This window comes from Bidens hawaiensis, unplaced genomic scaffold, assembly GCF_021521415.1.
Source record: "Bidens hawaiensis isolate Kalapana, Puna unplaced genomic scaffold, B.hawaiensis_p1.1 tig00004282_1, whole genome shotgun sequence".
Lineage (NCBI taxonomy): Eukaryota > Viridiplantae > Streptophyta > Magnoliopsida > Asterales > Asteraceae > Bidens > Bidens hawaiensis.
The window spans coordinates 1,723,829-1,740,815 of NW_027491257.1; the positions used below are offsets into that span (position 1 = coordinate 1,723,829).

The 16,987-nt window shown below is 33.5% G+C and overlaps 2 protein-coding genes and 1 long non-coding RNA gene across 3 annotated transcripts; all 3 read right to left on the reverse strand.

The window, feature by feature from the left end:
• Positions 1-2,304: 2,304 nt before the first annotated feature.
• LOC143626073 (uncharacterized) lies at positions 2,305-8,245 on the reverse strand. Its single transcript, XM_077096248.1, has 14 exons — positions 8,061-8,245; positions 6,726-6,825; positions 6,154-6,273; positions 5,984-6,081; positions 5,319-5,402; positions 5,093-5,226; positions 4,945-5,017; positions 4,802-4,847; positions 4,608-4,717; positions 4,392-4,499; positions 4,242-4,301; positions 4,106-4,167; positions 3,062-3,377; positions 2,305-2,505 (listed from the first exon to the last, which is right to left on the reverse strand). Exons 1-14 carry the CDS (start codon positions 8,139-8,141, stop codon positions 2,305-2,307), a joined length of 1,593 nt encoding a protein of 530 aa, XP_076952363.1. The 5' UTR covers positions 8,142-8,245.
• Positions 8,246-10,430: 2,185 nt separating this feature from the next.
• On the reverse strand, positions 10,431-16,708 carry LOC143626074 (small RNA degrading nuclease 3-like). Its single transcript, XM_077096249.1, has 10 exons — positions 16,631-16,708; positions 16,469-16,565; positions 14,003-14,007; positions 13,089-13,229; positions 12,884-13,000; positions 12,732-12,801; positions 11,948-12,048; positions 11,617-11,850; positions 10,847-10,948; positions 10,431-10,757 (listed from the first exon to the last, which is right to left on the reverse strand). The coding sequence occupies exons 1-10, from the start codon at positions 16,658-16,660 to the stop codon at positions 10,431-10,433; spliced, it is 1,224 nt and encodes a 407-aa protein (XP_076952364.1). The 5' UTR covers positions 16,661-16,708.
• Positions 14,511-16,436, reverse strand: LOC143626026 (uncharacterized). The gene is made up of 2 exons (XR_013152359.1): positions 16,380-16,436; positions 14,511-14,568 (listed from the first exon to the last, which is right to left on the reverse strand). It is a non-coding gene; the product is annotated as an uncharacterized LOC143626026 (long non-coding RNA).
• Positions 16,709-16,987: the final 279 nt, after the last annotated feature.

Here is a 16,987-nt window from a genome sequence, read left to right on the forward strand (position 1 = left end):
TTACGTATAAATTTCAATCTAATTAATCATGATCGTTGGTTATATTATTGCACTTACTAGAGGTGACTTGTATTAGTTTTAATTTTAATATACGTTTGTTGATCGTTAGGATAGAAAAATATCGGACGATAATCACAGCTGGAGTTATTAAAGTGCAAGTTGCTCAACAATATTATTAATTTAAGTTAATATTTTAAAAAGATTTTATATTAATAATTAACTAATAGCTCATTGATAGTAATCAAGTTTTGGTAAATTACTAAAAATTATTTTTTTGATATATAAATTAGTTGAGTTTCTATATTATGGATAAAATTTTTAATAGTTAAAACTAAGTAATTTTATAGGAACCGAAACTTAGTTGCTATTTGTAAATAGATGTTTTTTAGTTGTTAAAAAAAACAGCAATAAATGAGAAAAATTTATCCCATAGGTTTAATAATTTTTTTTTTCTACAGTCATTCTATTTTTCAGTAGCTCTTCGTCTCTTAAACGTAAGGCTCGAGTTTAATGAGGTAGATTAATCTCCTTGAAATAGTTTAAAATCTGAATGTTGGCGAGTAAATAAGGAGACGTTATTTTATAGGGAACCAGAATGTAGTGATTAAGTAAACAGAAAGGGTTAATCACAAGTTTTTTAATGTCTCGTTGCATGCTCACTTAGTTACTCGATCTAGTTATGACCCGAAGCACACCTCTAATTTATTAATTTATTAAATAGTTCGGATATATAAAATATTATTCATGTCAAATCACGTGTCCTTATCACTTATGAGTTTTTTAATGGTTTGTTGCATGTTCATTTGGTCCGGTACTCCGGTTAGTTGATCTAACTCTGACCCGATGCACACCTCTAGTTTATTAATTTATTAAATGGTTGGATATATAAAATATTATTAATGCCAAATTACGATAAATTGGATGTGGCTCAATGGTAGAACACTCACTTTACTAGTGAGAGGTAGGGTGTTCAAACCTCACTATCACCAATTTACATGGGAGATATGAAGGATGACCCTGGCTTGCTAGGGTTCGAGTCCCGATCTCACCCGGTTTTACCGGCTCCTCGCTGTCGTGCCGTTTGGCGGGCGTGGAGGTCGGGTTTTATACGGGGAATCCCTCATCCCTCAATAGGTGGACCGCTAGGGGCTCCGTCCGTCTGGACTCGTGACCGGCTCAGGCTATCTTTAGCCATTGAAGACCACGTACATAATACCCAACGTTGTTAGTTGGTCGTTCCAAAAAAAATTGCAAATCACGTGTCCTCACGATTTCCTTATATAAATAAGGCAAATCCAAAAAGGAAACAAGAAGACACAAAAGTAGAGTACAAGTGAAGCGTTGACATAAAGCTTTTTTTGTAAGTTGTTGCTTGATTGAGGTTACGTTGGTTTGTAGCCTAAAGTCATTAAAGTAGATATAATTAATTAAATGCATTACATAATACTTTATGAGAAAAATGTAAAATATAAAAAAGTAATAAACGAGAATTATGAGAATGATTTATGACTAAAAAACCCTTAAAAAGTCAAATAATAATAAAAAAATCATAACTTAAACTATAAATAGAAAAGAAAAAATTTTAAAAACTAAATTGTTTTCCCGTCATTCCCGTTAAAAAAAACACCGAAAAGACACAATGACGAAAATGAACAAAAGACACAATTATAACTAAAAAAAGATACAATAGATCGCAAAATATAACACAATGTTGAGTAATATAAGATAATATCAAGAAAAAAAGACACAATGCTAAGAAAAAAAGACAATTAATAACACAAATTAACACAAAACACAATGATAAACAAAAAGACATAATGACCTTTTTCCATCAACAATGTGTTTTTTTAAGAACGAGAAAGACGGTATAAACATTTATGTGTTTTTTCTTTTTTTATTAAATTTTAAGTTATGATTTTATTATTACTATTATTTTATTTTTTTGAAAGATTTTTTTGTATGGCTACAAATCCTTCTCATCATTCTCATTTTTGCCCCAATTTATAGAATAACTAAACCCTACATTATATATCATCTAAGTTTATTAAACATTTTTCGTATATTTAATTACCTATTGATTTAATTTAACTTGTGTTCTAAGTGAAACCAGTCAACATGCCTTCAACAAAACATCTACATTTTCACATGTGAAAACCATAACCAAAATCATACAACATTTTGCTATGTGATTGTGTCATGTATACAGTTTCTGAATGCTTTCCTTTTAGCAGCTTTTATGTTATAACCCTGATTCTAAAAAAGTAAATTAACATTTTATGATTCTAACAAAAAATATTTTTTCAATTATGGAACCAAATTTATAGGGTATACGGTGTCGAAAACAACTCTACCAAAAATGTCCCTCACTTCATCCAATCTACCCAATGCCAACGAATCATAATCAATTTCACCTCCTCTGTTTGGTACAAACCTACGATTCCTGCCCCTCTTAACGCAATCAAACATAGAAATTACCTTTAACGATAGGGCCCATGATATAAAAACCTGAGGATAAAAAAAAGTAACCAGCTTTTATTTGTAAAACCGAAATAACTGATCTTTAACCAAAGTATCCAACCCAAAAACCGACGGTTTGGTTTGATTTTTTTTTCAATAACCAAAATTCCGGTTCGGTTATATCTGAGCCGAACCGTAAAAAACCAAACAAGTAAAAACCGACCTTTTCTACCGAAAATATGGATTGCAAATTTTATTTTAGAATGTTAAGTAACTTTTTTAAAAATTAAATGTAGTGTAGCCCAAATATTTAGGCCCAAAAGTGTAATAATCAATTAACATTAATCAATAAAAAGTTAAAAACTTTCAGGCCCAAATTCATTATTTTGGGCCACTTTTTTAGCCCAAAAATTCAAGCCCAAATGACAAAACCGAAAAAAACCGATCGAAACACGTGAAAACTGAAAAACCCAAGCAAAATGGTTTTCAAAAACCCAAAAACCGATTTTTTATTGTTTGGCTCGATTTGAGTCAAAAACCGAGCCAACCCATGCACACCCGTTAATAATAATCAGATAATCAGATTCAAAAGACGAGTCCTCACCATATCAGATTGTGGAGCTTGGGGGTACTCGATCAGGGCCTGGGAAACTAAATGTTCATCCGTTAGTCTTCTCAATGCAATTTTAACGGAATCTGCAAGCCTTACAACTTCATCCATTAATTCATCTTTTGAATATAAATGACTAGATTCTGATATTTCATGGAAGCTTGTTTCATGAGGCTGTGAGATTTCTTTTGCAATATCTACTGCTTCAGACAACGACCCACCCCTGTGAACCGCAATGCTCAACGCAGCAATCACCAATGCATCCCGAGGCTGGTCCACCAATGCTTCATGAAATGCCAGAATGCTGACCCTGTAAAAGTCAACTTCTTGTTAGTCTCGGCCTGTTTAAGCCAGCCTGGCCCGTTTAGGTCCCTAGAGTTGCAATCAGTGTATCAAGTATCAACTATGTTTCTAGGCATGTAAATGATATTGAACCGTTCGTTTATGTTCAAAAGTTCTCATTCGTTCATTATGTTCATAAACGTTCGTTCATGTGATTCAGTGAATCCGTTTATGTTGGTTTGTTTGCGCTCATTTATGTTCATTAACACATCATTTATACTTTTACGCCCTTAATAAGTTTTTAGGCGCAACACATTACTTGTAATTGGTTTTTGTTTGGTTATGTTCGCTCGTTTACGTTAGTGGCCATTCGTTTATATTGTTAACGAACAAACATAAACAAACACAAACATTTTCTTAGTGTTCGTTCATGTGATTCAGTGAATCCGTTTATGTTGGTTTGTTTGCACTCATTTATGTTCTTAATATAATCATTCATACTTTTACGCCCCTAATAAGTTTTTACGCCCTTAATCATTCATATGTTCGTAAACCATTCGTTTATATTGTTAACGAACGAGCATAAACAAACACAAACATTTTCATTTTCTTAACAAACAAACACGAAAAAAAAACGTTGTTTAGTTGTTCGTGTTTAACCATTTGTCCGGTTAAAGTTAAAGTGTTAAACAAACAAACATGAAAAATGCTCCTTTCGTGTCTGTTCGCTTGGTTACAAGTCTATACGATTCTTACCACAGGCAAGAGTGGCATGGTCGGTCAGGTGCTAGAAGTTTATCCAAACTAGCAAACAAAGACTGCAAAGCATGACCATATTATTAAATGTCACACGATACAAAACAGATAATAAGAAACATATTATTAAACACACCAGAAGCATGTTAGATCTCTTGTCACGCCTGCGAAATTCATGTGAAACAAGATAAGCCGCCTGCACGAACCCATATATCATATTATTATTCTAATATGCAATAACTAAAATTTCTGAAGTGTAGGGCGTAATTTGGAAAAAGGCCCATACTTGAAGGGGTAGAAGAATCTCAAGAAGTCCAAATTTCCAAAGTAACCTTAATGAAGCCTCTGCAGATCCATATGCCAGCATGTAATTCATTTCCATGTGTATCCGACCCTATAACAATCATTAAATGGGTCAAATGAAATATATTAGCAAAACATGAAACGGGACAAATTCAAACGGGTTGAAACTTGAAAGTTGCTAAAGTGATTAAAAGTATACCTTATCAAGCCTTAACAAAGAATCCGAGAACTCTTTTAAAAAATGAGACGTTTCACGCGAAAACCGAAACCCTAAACGAGCAGCGATTCGAATCCCACGTAGTATCCGAGCTGTATAACGTGTATGATAATCAAATGCCAAAATTAATATAAAAAATTAAACAATTATATTTTAGTTATTATTATAGAGCATACCGCAATCTTCTGCAAAAGAAGCGTTTGCAGGCGTTATGCAACGAACCTACATACAACCGAACAGAACAAACAAACAAATAAATAACCCTAATAAACATGTTCCCGGTACTTGTTTAATGTAATCTGAAAATTCTTTTTCTTACTTTAGCTCTTTGAATGTCATTCATGCCACCAATATAATCATACACGACGCGTGCAAATGGGTCAAACATTAACCTATAAATGTAACAAGAAATTTGTTATTACAGTTAGCTTTTAATTGACGACTTATGTGTTAACAAAAGTAAGTACCCGTTGATTGTAAAGTCCCTTTGCATACAATTACTCCATCTAATATAATCACATTCGTCACAACCCGAAGGCTTTCTAATTGGATACTTTGACTTTCTACCAAACTTTCTTCCACTTGTGCTGAAACTTGACACCTGGCCCATATTAGATATTCATAACCAAGTTATAGATATTGTTTATTTAGCACGCACTATTATTATCTAGTGTATGAAAATAACTGACCAACCTCCACAATGGCATCATCAATATGCACGTGGCAAATAGGAAACCGTCTTCCAACTATTTCACAATGAGGGAACGCTCTCATTATCTGCAATTTAACAACCCATATTATCCATTTTTTGTATGAGGAAACCGTCTTCCAACTATTTCACAAATAGGAAACCGTCTTCCAACTATATGTATGCCCTGCTGGCGGTGCACGCATATAATGTATATATGTGTGAACTCTCGGGTGGGCAAAAGTAAAATTGCACTAATTTTGACGTTATTTTACTAATCTCGTGAAAATAACGTTAAAAGTGGGGGAAGGTTAATCAGGCATCATGTGGTGGCGTTGATAGCCGAAAGACAAGGGCACATGCACCAATCAGCCGGTGTCCCGATGATTGAGTGCTATGTGCCTTATGTCCAAGGCTTGATGCAAAACTACTATCGAGCCGGGGGTCTCATCGGAAGCAGCCTCTCTATCCCTATGGGGTAGAGGTAAGGCTGTCTACATCTTACCCTCCTCAGACCCTACCATAGCATTGCTATTGGTGGGATATACTGAGTACGATGATGATGATGATGATGATGATGATGATGATGATATTATCCATTTTTTCAATTTTCATGATTGTGAAAATTTTGAGGTCTCAATTTTCAAATGAATTGAAAAAGAAAACAAACCTCTTTAAGTTCAGCAGACGTCAAGATGTCAAAATCTTTAGGGGTTCGTTTTAATACAAGATCGCGTACGCATCCTCCAACAAGGTATACCTCATATCCTACATTGAAAATGATAAATAAGAACAACATAGTAGATAAATGATTCTAAATAAAATAAGTAAATAATATACCTTTTTTTCTAAGCACATTTAAAACTACTTTTGCAGGCTTTGTAATCCTTGAAGTCCTTATTCCAAGTTCTTTAGAACATAATTTTTTCCATTCATGTGGCTTGCAATCATCATTTCCTGCTACTACCATAAAAAAGATGCAACCTCAGTAGGCCTGTAAACGAACCGAATGAACACGAAAAGGGCTTGATCAAACACGAACAATCAAACGAATGAGGTTTTCTTGTTCATGTTCATTTACGTCTCTTCGTTAATAAAATGAACAAACAACTCCGAATGTAACCGAACATTAACAAACAAGCATAAAAAAGCACACGCCAATCAAAATTAAACATGAATATAATATAAATAATGAAATGAGGCATGTGTTCATGTTCGTTCATTACTTCATTTAACTAAATGAACAAAAAGTTTTATTCATGAGCGTTTGCTTAATAAATAAACGAACATCCTAATAAACTGTTAACCAAACGTTTGGTTCATTTACAGACCTAAACCTCATAAACAAAAAACTATGATACATAACTTTGTAAATTCCTTTAAAGTAATTAAATACAAAGATAAGCATTCACCTTTTACATCTCTAGCAGGTGAAATCCGGAAATCTTCTTTATGAATATTTACTGATTCAGCCAGAGATTCAATGGCTGCCACGGAAAAGCTATGTCTCGCCTGTGATTAAAGCAATTAGAGGTGCAACAAGCCAAGCCGCTCGTGAGCTACGAGATCATATCGATAAAAAGCTCGAAACGAACCGAGCCTTATCAAGCTCAAGCCTTGTATGGGAAGATCGTTTTGTGTACTCTTTTAGATTTCTGTGTATAATTTTGCACTGCATAGTCGAGCTCGCACCGGCCTTTGGCTAGTTTAAGGTTATTTTCAAATATTAAAATATACGGAAAAATGTATATAATTTAAATAATTTAGTTTATACTCTTTTAGATTTCTATGTATTGACTTTGCAATGCATAGTTGAGATCGAGCTTGTTTAAGGTTATTTTCAAATATATAAATATGCTAAAAATGTATATAAATTAATTCATTTAAGTTTATACTCTTTAGATTTCTATGTATTAATTTTGCATTGTATATTTGAGCTCGGGCCAAGCTTAAGCTCGTTTAAAGCTATTTTCAAATATATATATATAGATACGAAAAATGTTAATAAATTAATTAAATATTAAAAAACAAGTCATGAGCTCTTGTAAGTCAAAATGAGCCGAGCTCGAGCCTAGTAAAAAACGAATTAATAAAATAATAGCACTAAATGAAACAACTTTAAAAAGAATGTTTATTATTTAACAACTTTTAAAAAAATATTTAAGAATTTAAAAAATATTCAAACGGAGACCCGAATTCTAAAAACCGTTTATTATTTAACAACTTTTAAAAAATATTTAAGAATTTAATAAACATATATATTTCGAATATCCGAATTACCCAAAATATCCCAAAATTATCCGAAATTTCTAATAAATATTCATTCTACAAAAATATTAAAAAAAGTCGGATATTTTGGATATCCCTATTTTAAGCTTATTCATCAAATACATAAAAATACAAAAAAATGTATATAAACTAAATAGTAAATAATAAATTATAAGCTTATTCAAGAGGGGTTGCCACATAGCTTGTTGCCCGTTTGCCTTATACTTTATTGTAATCATTTTATTGAGAAATTACCTTTGATAAATAATAATAATAATAATAATTTAAAGCCTTAATAATAATAATAATAATAATAATAAACTATCCGAACTCTAGCTTGAAAAAACAACTAACGAGCCAAGCTCGAGCCTAGTTATTAGAAATTAATAAAATTGAAAAACTGGATGACGTAATATCACAATATCATTCCAATATGAATTTGAATTTGCAAATGAGAATGTAAATATTAAATAACATACCTTTTGCACGCGGCTAAAAAGAGGTAAATTGAACGATAATTGAGTTCTGCAAGCAAAGCCTTGAGATATAGCGATTGTCATTTGGACAATTATAACGTTTGATCATGCCAATTTGGCGATTATGTAATGAATTGGTGGAATTTGAAATATTAGGGTTTGTTTGTTTACAAATTGGGGGAAAATATATGGAGAAGATGAAGATTGAAGATAAACTGTTTATGGGCTAATGTTATTATTAGTATTGGGCTTGGTCAAAGTTTAATGGGCTTTTTAGGGTTTTTCAATTAACTAGAGGTGTACAAAAAACCCGAACTAGGAACCGGACTCAAAAAAATATCTGCAACCGGTATTTTATATACCCGGGTTTTAATACCCGAACCCGTACTCGAACCCGTACCCGACCCTACCCGTAGGGTATGGATAGGGTATGCATTTCAGTACCAAAACCCGTACCCGGAACCGGGCCCAATTTATACCCGGTAATATCCGAAAACCGGAATCGGTTCCATACACGGAACCGGGTTTTTCCAATACCTGAAATTGGGTTTTTCAAATACCCGAAATTACCCGAAAAATACCTGAAAATACCTGAAAATACCCAAAAAATTGTAACCCCTTAAAAAAATCTAATCTATACCCGAAAAAAACCCCAAAAATCCCAAAAATAGGGTTTTTTCAATACCCGAAAATAGGATATTAAAATACCCGGTTTTACAATACCTAGTTCGATACCCGACCCGAATCCGATGCATAGGGTATGGTTTTTAGAGAGAATACCCGGACCCGAACCCGACCCGGGTATTGCCAATACCCGATTTTCCAATACCCGGACATACTCGAACCCGGTTCCATACCCAAACCCGTGTGTTTGAAAAACCCGATTTGTGCACCTCTACAATTAACCGTTTAGAAAGAACTGGTTTCGGTTAACCAGATCCGAATCGGTTTCTACTCCAAAAGTTCAAACCTATGGTTATTTTCGATTACTAAACGGTTTCTACTCTAATGGTTAATAACCTGTTTTAATTCGCAAATTATCGCAACTTTTTGGTGGTTCTTGCCGCATGGATTTTAGTATCGATATCGAATTTATCTTAACTTTGTTTTGCACGTGAATTTGCTCGTTGCAAAGCTACCACTTAATAGAATGCAAACCCAAAATAATATAATATATGTTCAAAGTTTGTGAAAAGACACATTAGACCTGATTTAGAGCCGAGCTCGGCTCGTTTAACTTATACAGAGCTCGAGTTCGGCTCGATTCAAGCTCTATTTTCAAAGCTCGAGCTCAGCTCATGAGTAATTTTTCAAGCTTAGGCTCGGCTCTTTTACTATTTATCAATTATTTTTTCTATAATTATAACTATTTATATGTATTTTTCTATTAACATTTTATGTATAAAATAATATATATTATGCGGTTATTTTTTTTCATAGCGTTATATATATTAATTAATAATTATAAAATATATATTTTAAAAAATTATATAAATGACAGGCTAGTTTAGGCTCGCCAACTGGCTCGAGCTCGATAAGTGAAGCTCGGGCTTGTTTATCAAACGAGCTTACTTTTGAGCTCGGGCTCGGCTCGATCGAGCTTTTTAACGAGCCGATCTAAAGTAGCTTGCAAGCTGCTCGGCTCGTTTGCACCCTTAGACCTGAATAATGGCTGAATAAGAATAAGGTTTGTAAATATCATTAGGCCTATAAGTGTAACCAACCAAACATTCAATAAATCGTTCGATGAGAAGTTCGTTTGTCTATTTATTTAATAAAGAAAGAACATGAACACATGTCCAACTTTATGCTCGTTTATGTTCATTCGTTTACAGTTTGTTTTAAGTTCGCTAGATTACATTTGTTTACGTATTCAATCAACTTTTCAGAGCCACTACAATCTAGACATTTCATCTCTCCGATCACCAAATTGAAGAATAGACGCTTAATCTGAATTGACGTGCAAGAGTGAGTCATCGGTTTTATCTAAAGCCTATTGTTAGGAGTGATACAAAGATGCAAGACAAAACAAAGATCCCGAAAACCAAGAAAATGACGATGTGTTTTCTGACAGTGACGACGAAGACAACCCCATGTCTGCAAAACCAAGCTCAAGTAAAGCGATCACCGAACAGGCAATCCCCACACCACCAACACCACAATAATCGAGAAATCGATTCAAAATTTGCCTAATTTGGATTCTGGTGATATTAAGGGCATTGCAGTGTTGATGCTTATGCCCTTTTCTGTTGACTTTGACTTTGTTTCAAAATTGAATATTTATAAATAAATTTATTTTGCAAATGTTACACAATCACTAGAAGGATATTAAAAATCTAAAACAAGGGAGCCTAAGATCTCAACCGAAAGTCTTCAAAAACCGAATTCTTTTTTCGCTCTAAAAACAATGACCTCTCGTAACTTTAATATTTCTTGATCACGTTCACTTAACTGTTTCTTCAACGTTTCAATCTCGTTTAAATAACCATCACACATACCACACGCCACCTCTTTTGGTTCCGATTTCCTCTCATCCATCTTTAACTTCTTGGCCCGAGTTATATTCTCATCTTCAGACGGCCTCTTATTCGATACCACCTGAACATTATTATTATTGACAACATTATTGCCACGGGCCATCTTCCGAACAAAGAAAGTACCAAATGCACCAATACGCTTTTGTGGTCGCCCCGATGAATCCTGTTCACAAACACGAGCTAAACGTTAAAAAATGGAAATTAAAAGTTAATAGCTTTGTTTAAGAGTAAGTGAAGTGACATATGCTTTACTTTATCTTGGTCACCGACAAGCCTCTCATATGCTTCATCGGCCGCTTGTTTACTCTTAAAAACTAAGAAAGCTGCATACTTGTTTCCGCCTTTCTTATTTTCCTGCAAGCAAGTTGTCCACGTTAGGCCTGTAAACGAACCGAACGAACACGAACAATGACATATTCTGGTCGTTCATTTAACTTTACACGAACATGAACACTTAATCAAACACATATTTCATGTTCATGTTCGTTTATTTAAAAAATGAACACGTTAGCGGTCGTTTATGTTCGTTTGTTTAAAATCTAAACGAACAGTTCACGAGCATATATGAACACAAACAAACATAAACGAGCATAAATGGACACATCTAAATGAACAATATAAAACCATTAATAAACAGACATAAATGAACATAAATAAACCAACGTTCATGTACATAAATAAACGGACATAAATGAACATAAATCAATGAACGTTATTTAACATATAATATTTAATTATTTTCTATTAATATGTAAACGAACATAAATAAATGGACATAAATGAATATAAATAAACAAACTTTCATGAACATATATGAACGAACGAAACATGTGTTCATGTTCGTTCTTTTAATTAAACGCGCTCAAATTTTTTGTTCATGTTCGTTCGTTTATTAAATAAACGAACATAAACGAATTTCCCGCCGAACGATTCACGAACAGTTCACCGAACGTTCGGTTTGTTTACAGGCCTAGTCCACGCCATCAAATAATAATCATGAAAATTTAAATGAATCAACTAACCTTTAATTCGATGGTGTAGTCACCTGGAATGATTCCAAATAACTTCTCTTTAGAGACATTTATTGGTATGCGATGACAAAGTAACTTCATTGCATTGGCGTCATGCACCTGAATTAACATATCCGAGTCACCTTTCCCGTCTAGTTTGGCAACAACAAGCTTCATTGCGTATCGTGCATCATCTAAACAATCATGTGTAGCGCCATCCTTTCGAACTTCAGACCCTAAAACCGCCTGCCAAATAAAAAAATAATATTGTCAAATAGTTAAAATAATAAAATAGTATTTTAACAAAATATACAATTTGCAAGTTCAAAGATATCAAGCTTACCTTACACAAATTATTTAAAGATGCTCTCTGGAAATTGGGACCGCTGCAATAGTTGAAGATAAAAGATGTATCGATTACTCTTGTGTGGTCTATCTTGAGCGCTGCAGCAAGGGCAAAATGGTAATTTTCGACACCGGTTGTCATATAATTTATAGTTAGGCCTATAAACGAACCGAACGTTCGGTGAACTGTTCGGTGGGAAGTTCGTTTATTTAATAAACAAACGAACATGAACAAAAAAATTCTGTTCATTTAAATAAATGAACGAACACGAACACATGTTTCGTTTGTTCATTTATGTTCGTGAACATTCGTTTATGTTCATTTATTTATCTTCGTTTATGTATTAATAGAATATAATTAAATATCTCTGAATGAGTCATCTACTTAAAGATTTTATATGCTTGTTTATCTTTGTTCATTTATGTTCGTGAACTGTTCGTTTATATTTTAAACAAACGGACATAAACGAACACAAAAACGCTCATTTTTTAAATAAACGAACACGAACACAAAATATGTCTTCCATTAAGTGTGCGTGTTCGTTCAGGTCGTTTACAGGCCTATTTATAGTTTTCTGCAAATAAATTGGGAGCATTTACATATTTCCCCTTCCTAAACTTTGAAATTACATATTTCCCCAACCATGCTTAAAGAGCATTGTACATTTTGCATTAAAAACTTGTATTTTGGGGAAATATGTAATTTACCTTGTTTAGGAAGGGGAAATATGAAAAAATCCCAATAAATTAATGACTCAATTTTCAAAATGAAACCTAGTTACCCCTTAGATCACTATCCAGACTGTGACCGGCCAATATAGCCCCGTTTGATAGCAATTTCTTCATATACTCCTATTAAAAAAATGTCAATTTAAAAAACAAAACGTAGATGGTGCGAGCCTGCGAGGTGATGAAGTTCAACAAAGATTTTCACCTGTACGTCTCGTAACTTGGTAGTAACATTTACCAAGTCTTTAGCATAAATCCCGGTTATGCGGGATCTATAATCAACAACTTTTTTATCAGGTTTAACAAGTTCATCAAGTATGACCTACAAAAGTCAAACAAATTCATTAACTTACAAGAGGGATTTAAATAATACTTTTAAAACTTTATAAACTTGTGACATGTGATAATACCTTTAAATCACGATCCACGACACAAACCCGAACCAACGCATCAGTACCATCGGCACAAAGTACCATCTCACAATCAACCGCAAGTATTGTGTTACATTCTGGTTCGTGAAACGTTTTTCTATTATTTGTAACCACCCAACCCTACATCAGTTCAAAGTTTATATTCATTTTCATGCATTATAACTTTTATTAACAAAAAGTAGCATAAAGTTGAGAGCTTGAGATGATATATATATATACATACATACATATATATATAAGATGAGTATATATATCCTGAGAGAACTTTTTGAAATTGAAAACTTTGAGTATCATTTTGGACCACAAAAAAAACCCTTAAAAAAATATTTCAAAAATTATAAAACAAAAAAAACGAAAATTAAAAAGGTAAAAAAACCAAAACGTTTATCTAGCATCCCGGTTTTATAAAAAAACAAAAAAAAAACTCGGTTTTGCTAACTTATACATATATGTATATTATCATTTAATCTCCGGTTACATAATATACACATGTACATTATCATGTATCTTAATTGTACATATGTGTATAAATATACCTTGTATATATACATATATGTATGTACGTGTTTATAAGTATTATACATATACGTATAATTTAGCAAAACCGATAATTTTTTTTATGAAACCGGGATGCTAGATAAACGTTTTGATTTATTTACTTTTTTTTATTTTCGCATCTGTTTTGGTTTTATAATTTTTTTTTATGATTTCTTTTATTTTTTTTCGAAGGGTTTTTTAGTGGTCCAAAATGGTTCTCAATTTTCAAATGGTTCTCACACGATCCCAATCCTATATATACACACACACACACAAACACACACGCGCGAACCTCTTTATGTGACGGAAATATATAATTTGGTGCATAATGGGGATGCATAACTGTCATGTGAAACAGCTCCTGCAATTGCATACAAAATTCTTAATTTAATACAATTCTATATATAACGAAAACCTGATACAAAATTGTCCAAAAGATAAAACAAAAGACTACTACTATAAAAAAATAAATAAAAAGCAAATAGCATATTAGCAATACAAAATTATAGAATTAAGTTAATCATCCTAGTGTTGCTGGAGCCTAAACGAGCTTGTCATTTAATTTTTTATAATATATAACTAAATAATTTTTTAAATATATTATATATAAAATTACATTTGAAATAAAAAGACCGTATAAAAATTAATTAATAAATAGTTAATGAGCGGAGTTCGAGCTTGAAAAACTACTCACTAGCCGAGCTATGTGTAAACAAACCAAGCTCGGGCTCAGCTCGTTTGCACCCCTACTTGACAATCAACCTAAGTGCATAGTTACCAATATTTAGTATATTCTACTTAAAAAAACAACATTTAACGGCACGAATAAATATAATAAACAAACCTATTCGGGGGATATTCGACCGGTACTCTTCTTGATAGCTTCCACAATCTCATGCCTTTCAACCACCTTAGCAAAATACTAAGACAACAAAACTGGCATTACAATTGAAACTAGGCCTGACAATTGTGACCCATACAGCTTATTTTGGGTCATTATGGGCCATAAAAATAACCGTTTGGGTTTAAGAAAAATGCTTAATGGGTTAAAATGGGTCATACTAGAGAAAAAGAAAATTTTGGAAATGGGTCCAAATGGGTCAAGAGAAAAAGTTGGAATGGGTCAAAATGGGTTGAGATAAAAAAACCCCTAATTAAAAAAAAGTCATAACTCAAAACTAGAAGTGGCAAATGAGTTAGGTTGGGTCAAAACAGGTCATGGGTCAGAACGTGTTAGGGTCGAAACGGGTTTCGAATCGTTTTTTTTTAGCAAGGACAACGGAGGAAACATTTTAGTTTTTGATATATATTTTGAGTTATGATTTTTTTATTAATTTTTTGATTTTTTAGAGGTTTTTGATCTTAATAAAAACCCACATCGACACATTTCTTTAAATTTGTCGACCCTTTTAGTAACAAATCTGACCCAAACCAACCTATATAATTTTCAAATCAACTCAAACTGACCCGTTTGAAATGCTTTGGGTCAAGATTGCCCCCTCTGCTCAAAATATTAAAAAAATAAAAAAACCTCTAAAATGTTTCATTCATTGCCCTCGTTCAAAAAAAACACCCAAAACCAGTTCTTACCCGGTTCCGGACCCGATAAAACCCAAACCAAAACAACCCTTTTTTTAATTAATTGACCAGTTCCGACCCTAATCGGCCCATTTGCCACCCATAATTATAACTTAATAACTAAAATAGAAAACAAAAATCTAGAGGTCAGTTAGTTAAGGGGGCGTAAGACTTGGAACAATAACCTAGAGGTCGTGGGTTTGAAACAACCGACCCTAAGTGCCAATCGCCTTGCCGCTGAGTGAGGCCGATTTACCTAAAGATTGCCCTCACCTACTCAAAATATAAATCGAAAAAAAAAAAAGTTTCATCCATTGCCCTCGTTCAAGAAAAAGACCCGAAACCAGTTCTTACCCGTTTCCGGACCCAATCCAACACAAACCAAAACAACACTTTTTTTAACTAATAATAATTGACCAGTTCCGACCCTAACCGACCCATTTGCCACCCATAATTAAAACATAATAATAACTAAAATAAAAAAAAAACTAAAATGTTTCATCCATTGCCCTTGTTAAAAAAAATACCCGAAACCAGTTCTTACCCGTTCCGGACCCAATCCCACCCAAACCAAAACAACCGTTTTTTAATTAATAATAATTGCCCGTTCCGACCCTAACCGACCCATTTGCCACCCATAATTATACCATAATAATAACTAAAACCAAAAAAAAAAAAACTAAAATGTTTCATCCATTGGCCTCGTTCATAAAAATACCCGAACCCAGCTCTTACCAGGTTCCGGTCCTTATGGACCCAATCCAACCCAAACCAAACCAAAACAACCATTTTTTTAATTAATAATAATTGACCCGTTCCTACCTTAACCAACCCATTTGCCACCCACAATTACAACACAATAACAACTAAAACAGAAAAACAACATTCAAAACTTACTCACATTCAAATAATCAACATTAGTAAATGTTTTCAAGAAAGCAATCAATCCTTTAAAATCCTTTAGGTCAAGATTGCCCCCACCTACTCAAAAAAAAACCCGAAACCAGTTCTTACCCGTTTCCGGACCCGATAAAACCCAAACCAAAACAACCCTTTTTTAATTGACCAGTTCCGACCCTAACCGACCCATTTGCCACCCACAATTAACATAATAACTTAAATACAAAACAATATTCAACAACAGGTTCAACTCACATTCAAATAACTAGCATTAGTAATTGTCTTCAAGAAAGCAATCAATGCACCAGGCAACATCTTAGCCGGATCACACAAGCTACTATTACCAAGTTGCTTGTAATACACGTTTATAAACTCCTTCCAACCGCCGTTAACACCTCTCATACCTTGCTTCTGTGACCTCCTTACTATGTCAACCAAAACCTGAAACAAATTAACAACAAATTACAATTTTTACAACTCCAATTTGAAATTAAATAAAAGTTTACATTTTTTGGGGCGGTTTCTATCTTCTCCATTGAAAATGGGTTAAGGGGTTGTTTGGTGAGGTGGGAATTAGGGTTTTGTGTATAATTTGGATTGTGAACATGACAGGTTTTTGTGAAAGGTTGGGTTTTTTGGGTTTATTATATTAATGGGTCTGGTTATTTGTGGTCCAGTTTTCTTGGGTTTATATTAATGGGCCTGGCCTCGTCAGAGTCATAGAGTCATGGAGATGTGAAAAAAAACTGGACCGGGGAAAGAAACCCGGAACTAGAGGTGCGCAAACTGGGTAATTTTTGGAGCTGGTTTCGGGTATAGTCGGGTATTTGACTGGTTTTTTCGGGTCGGGTCGGTTTTGACTG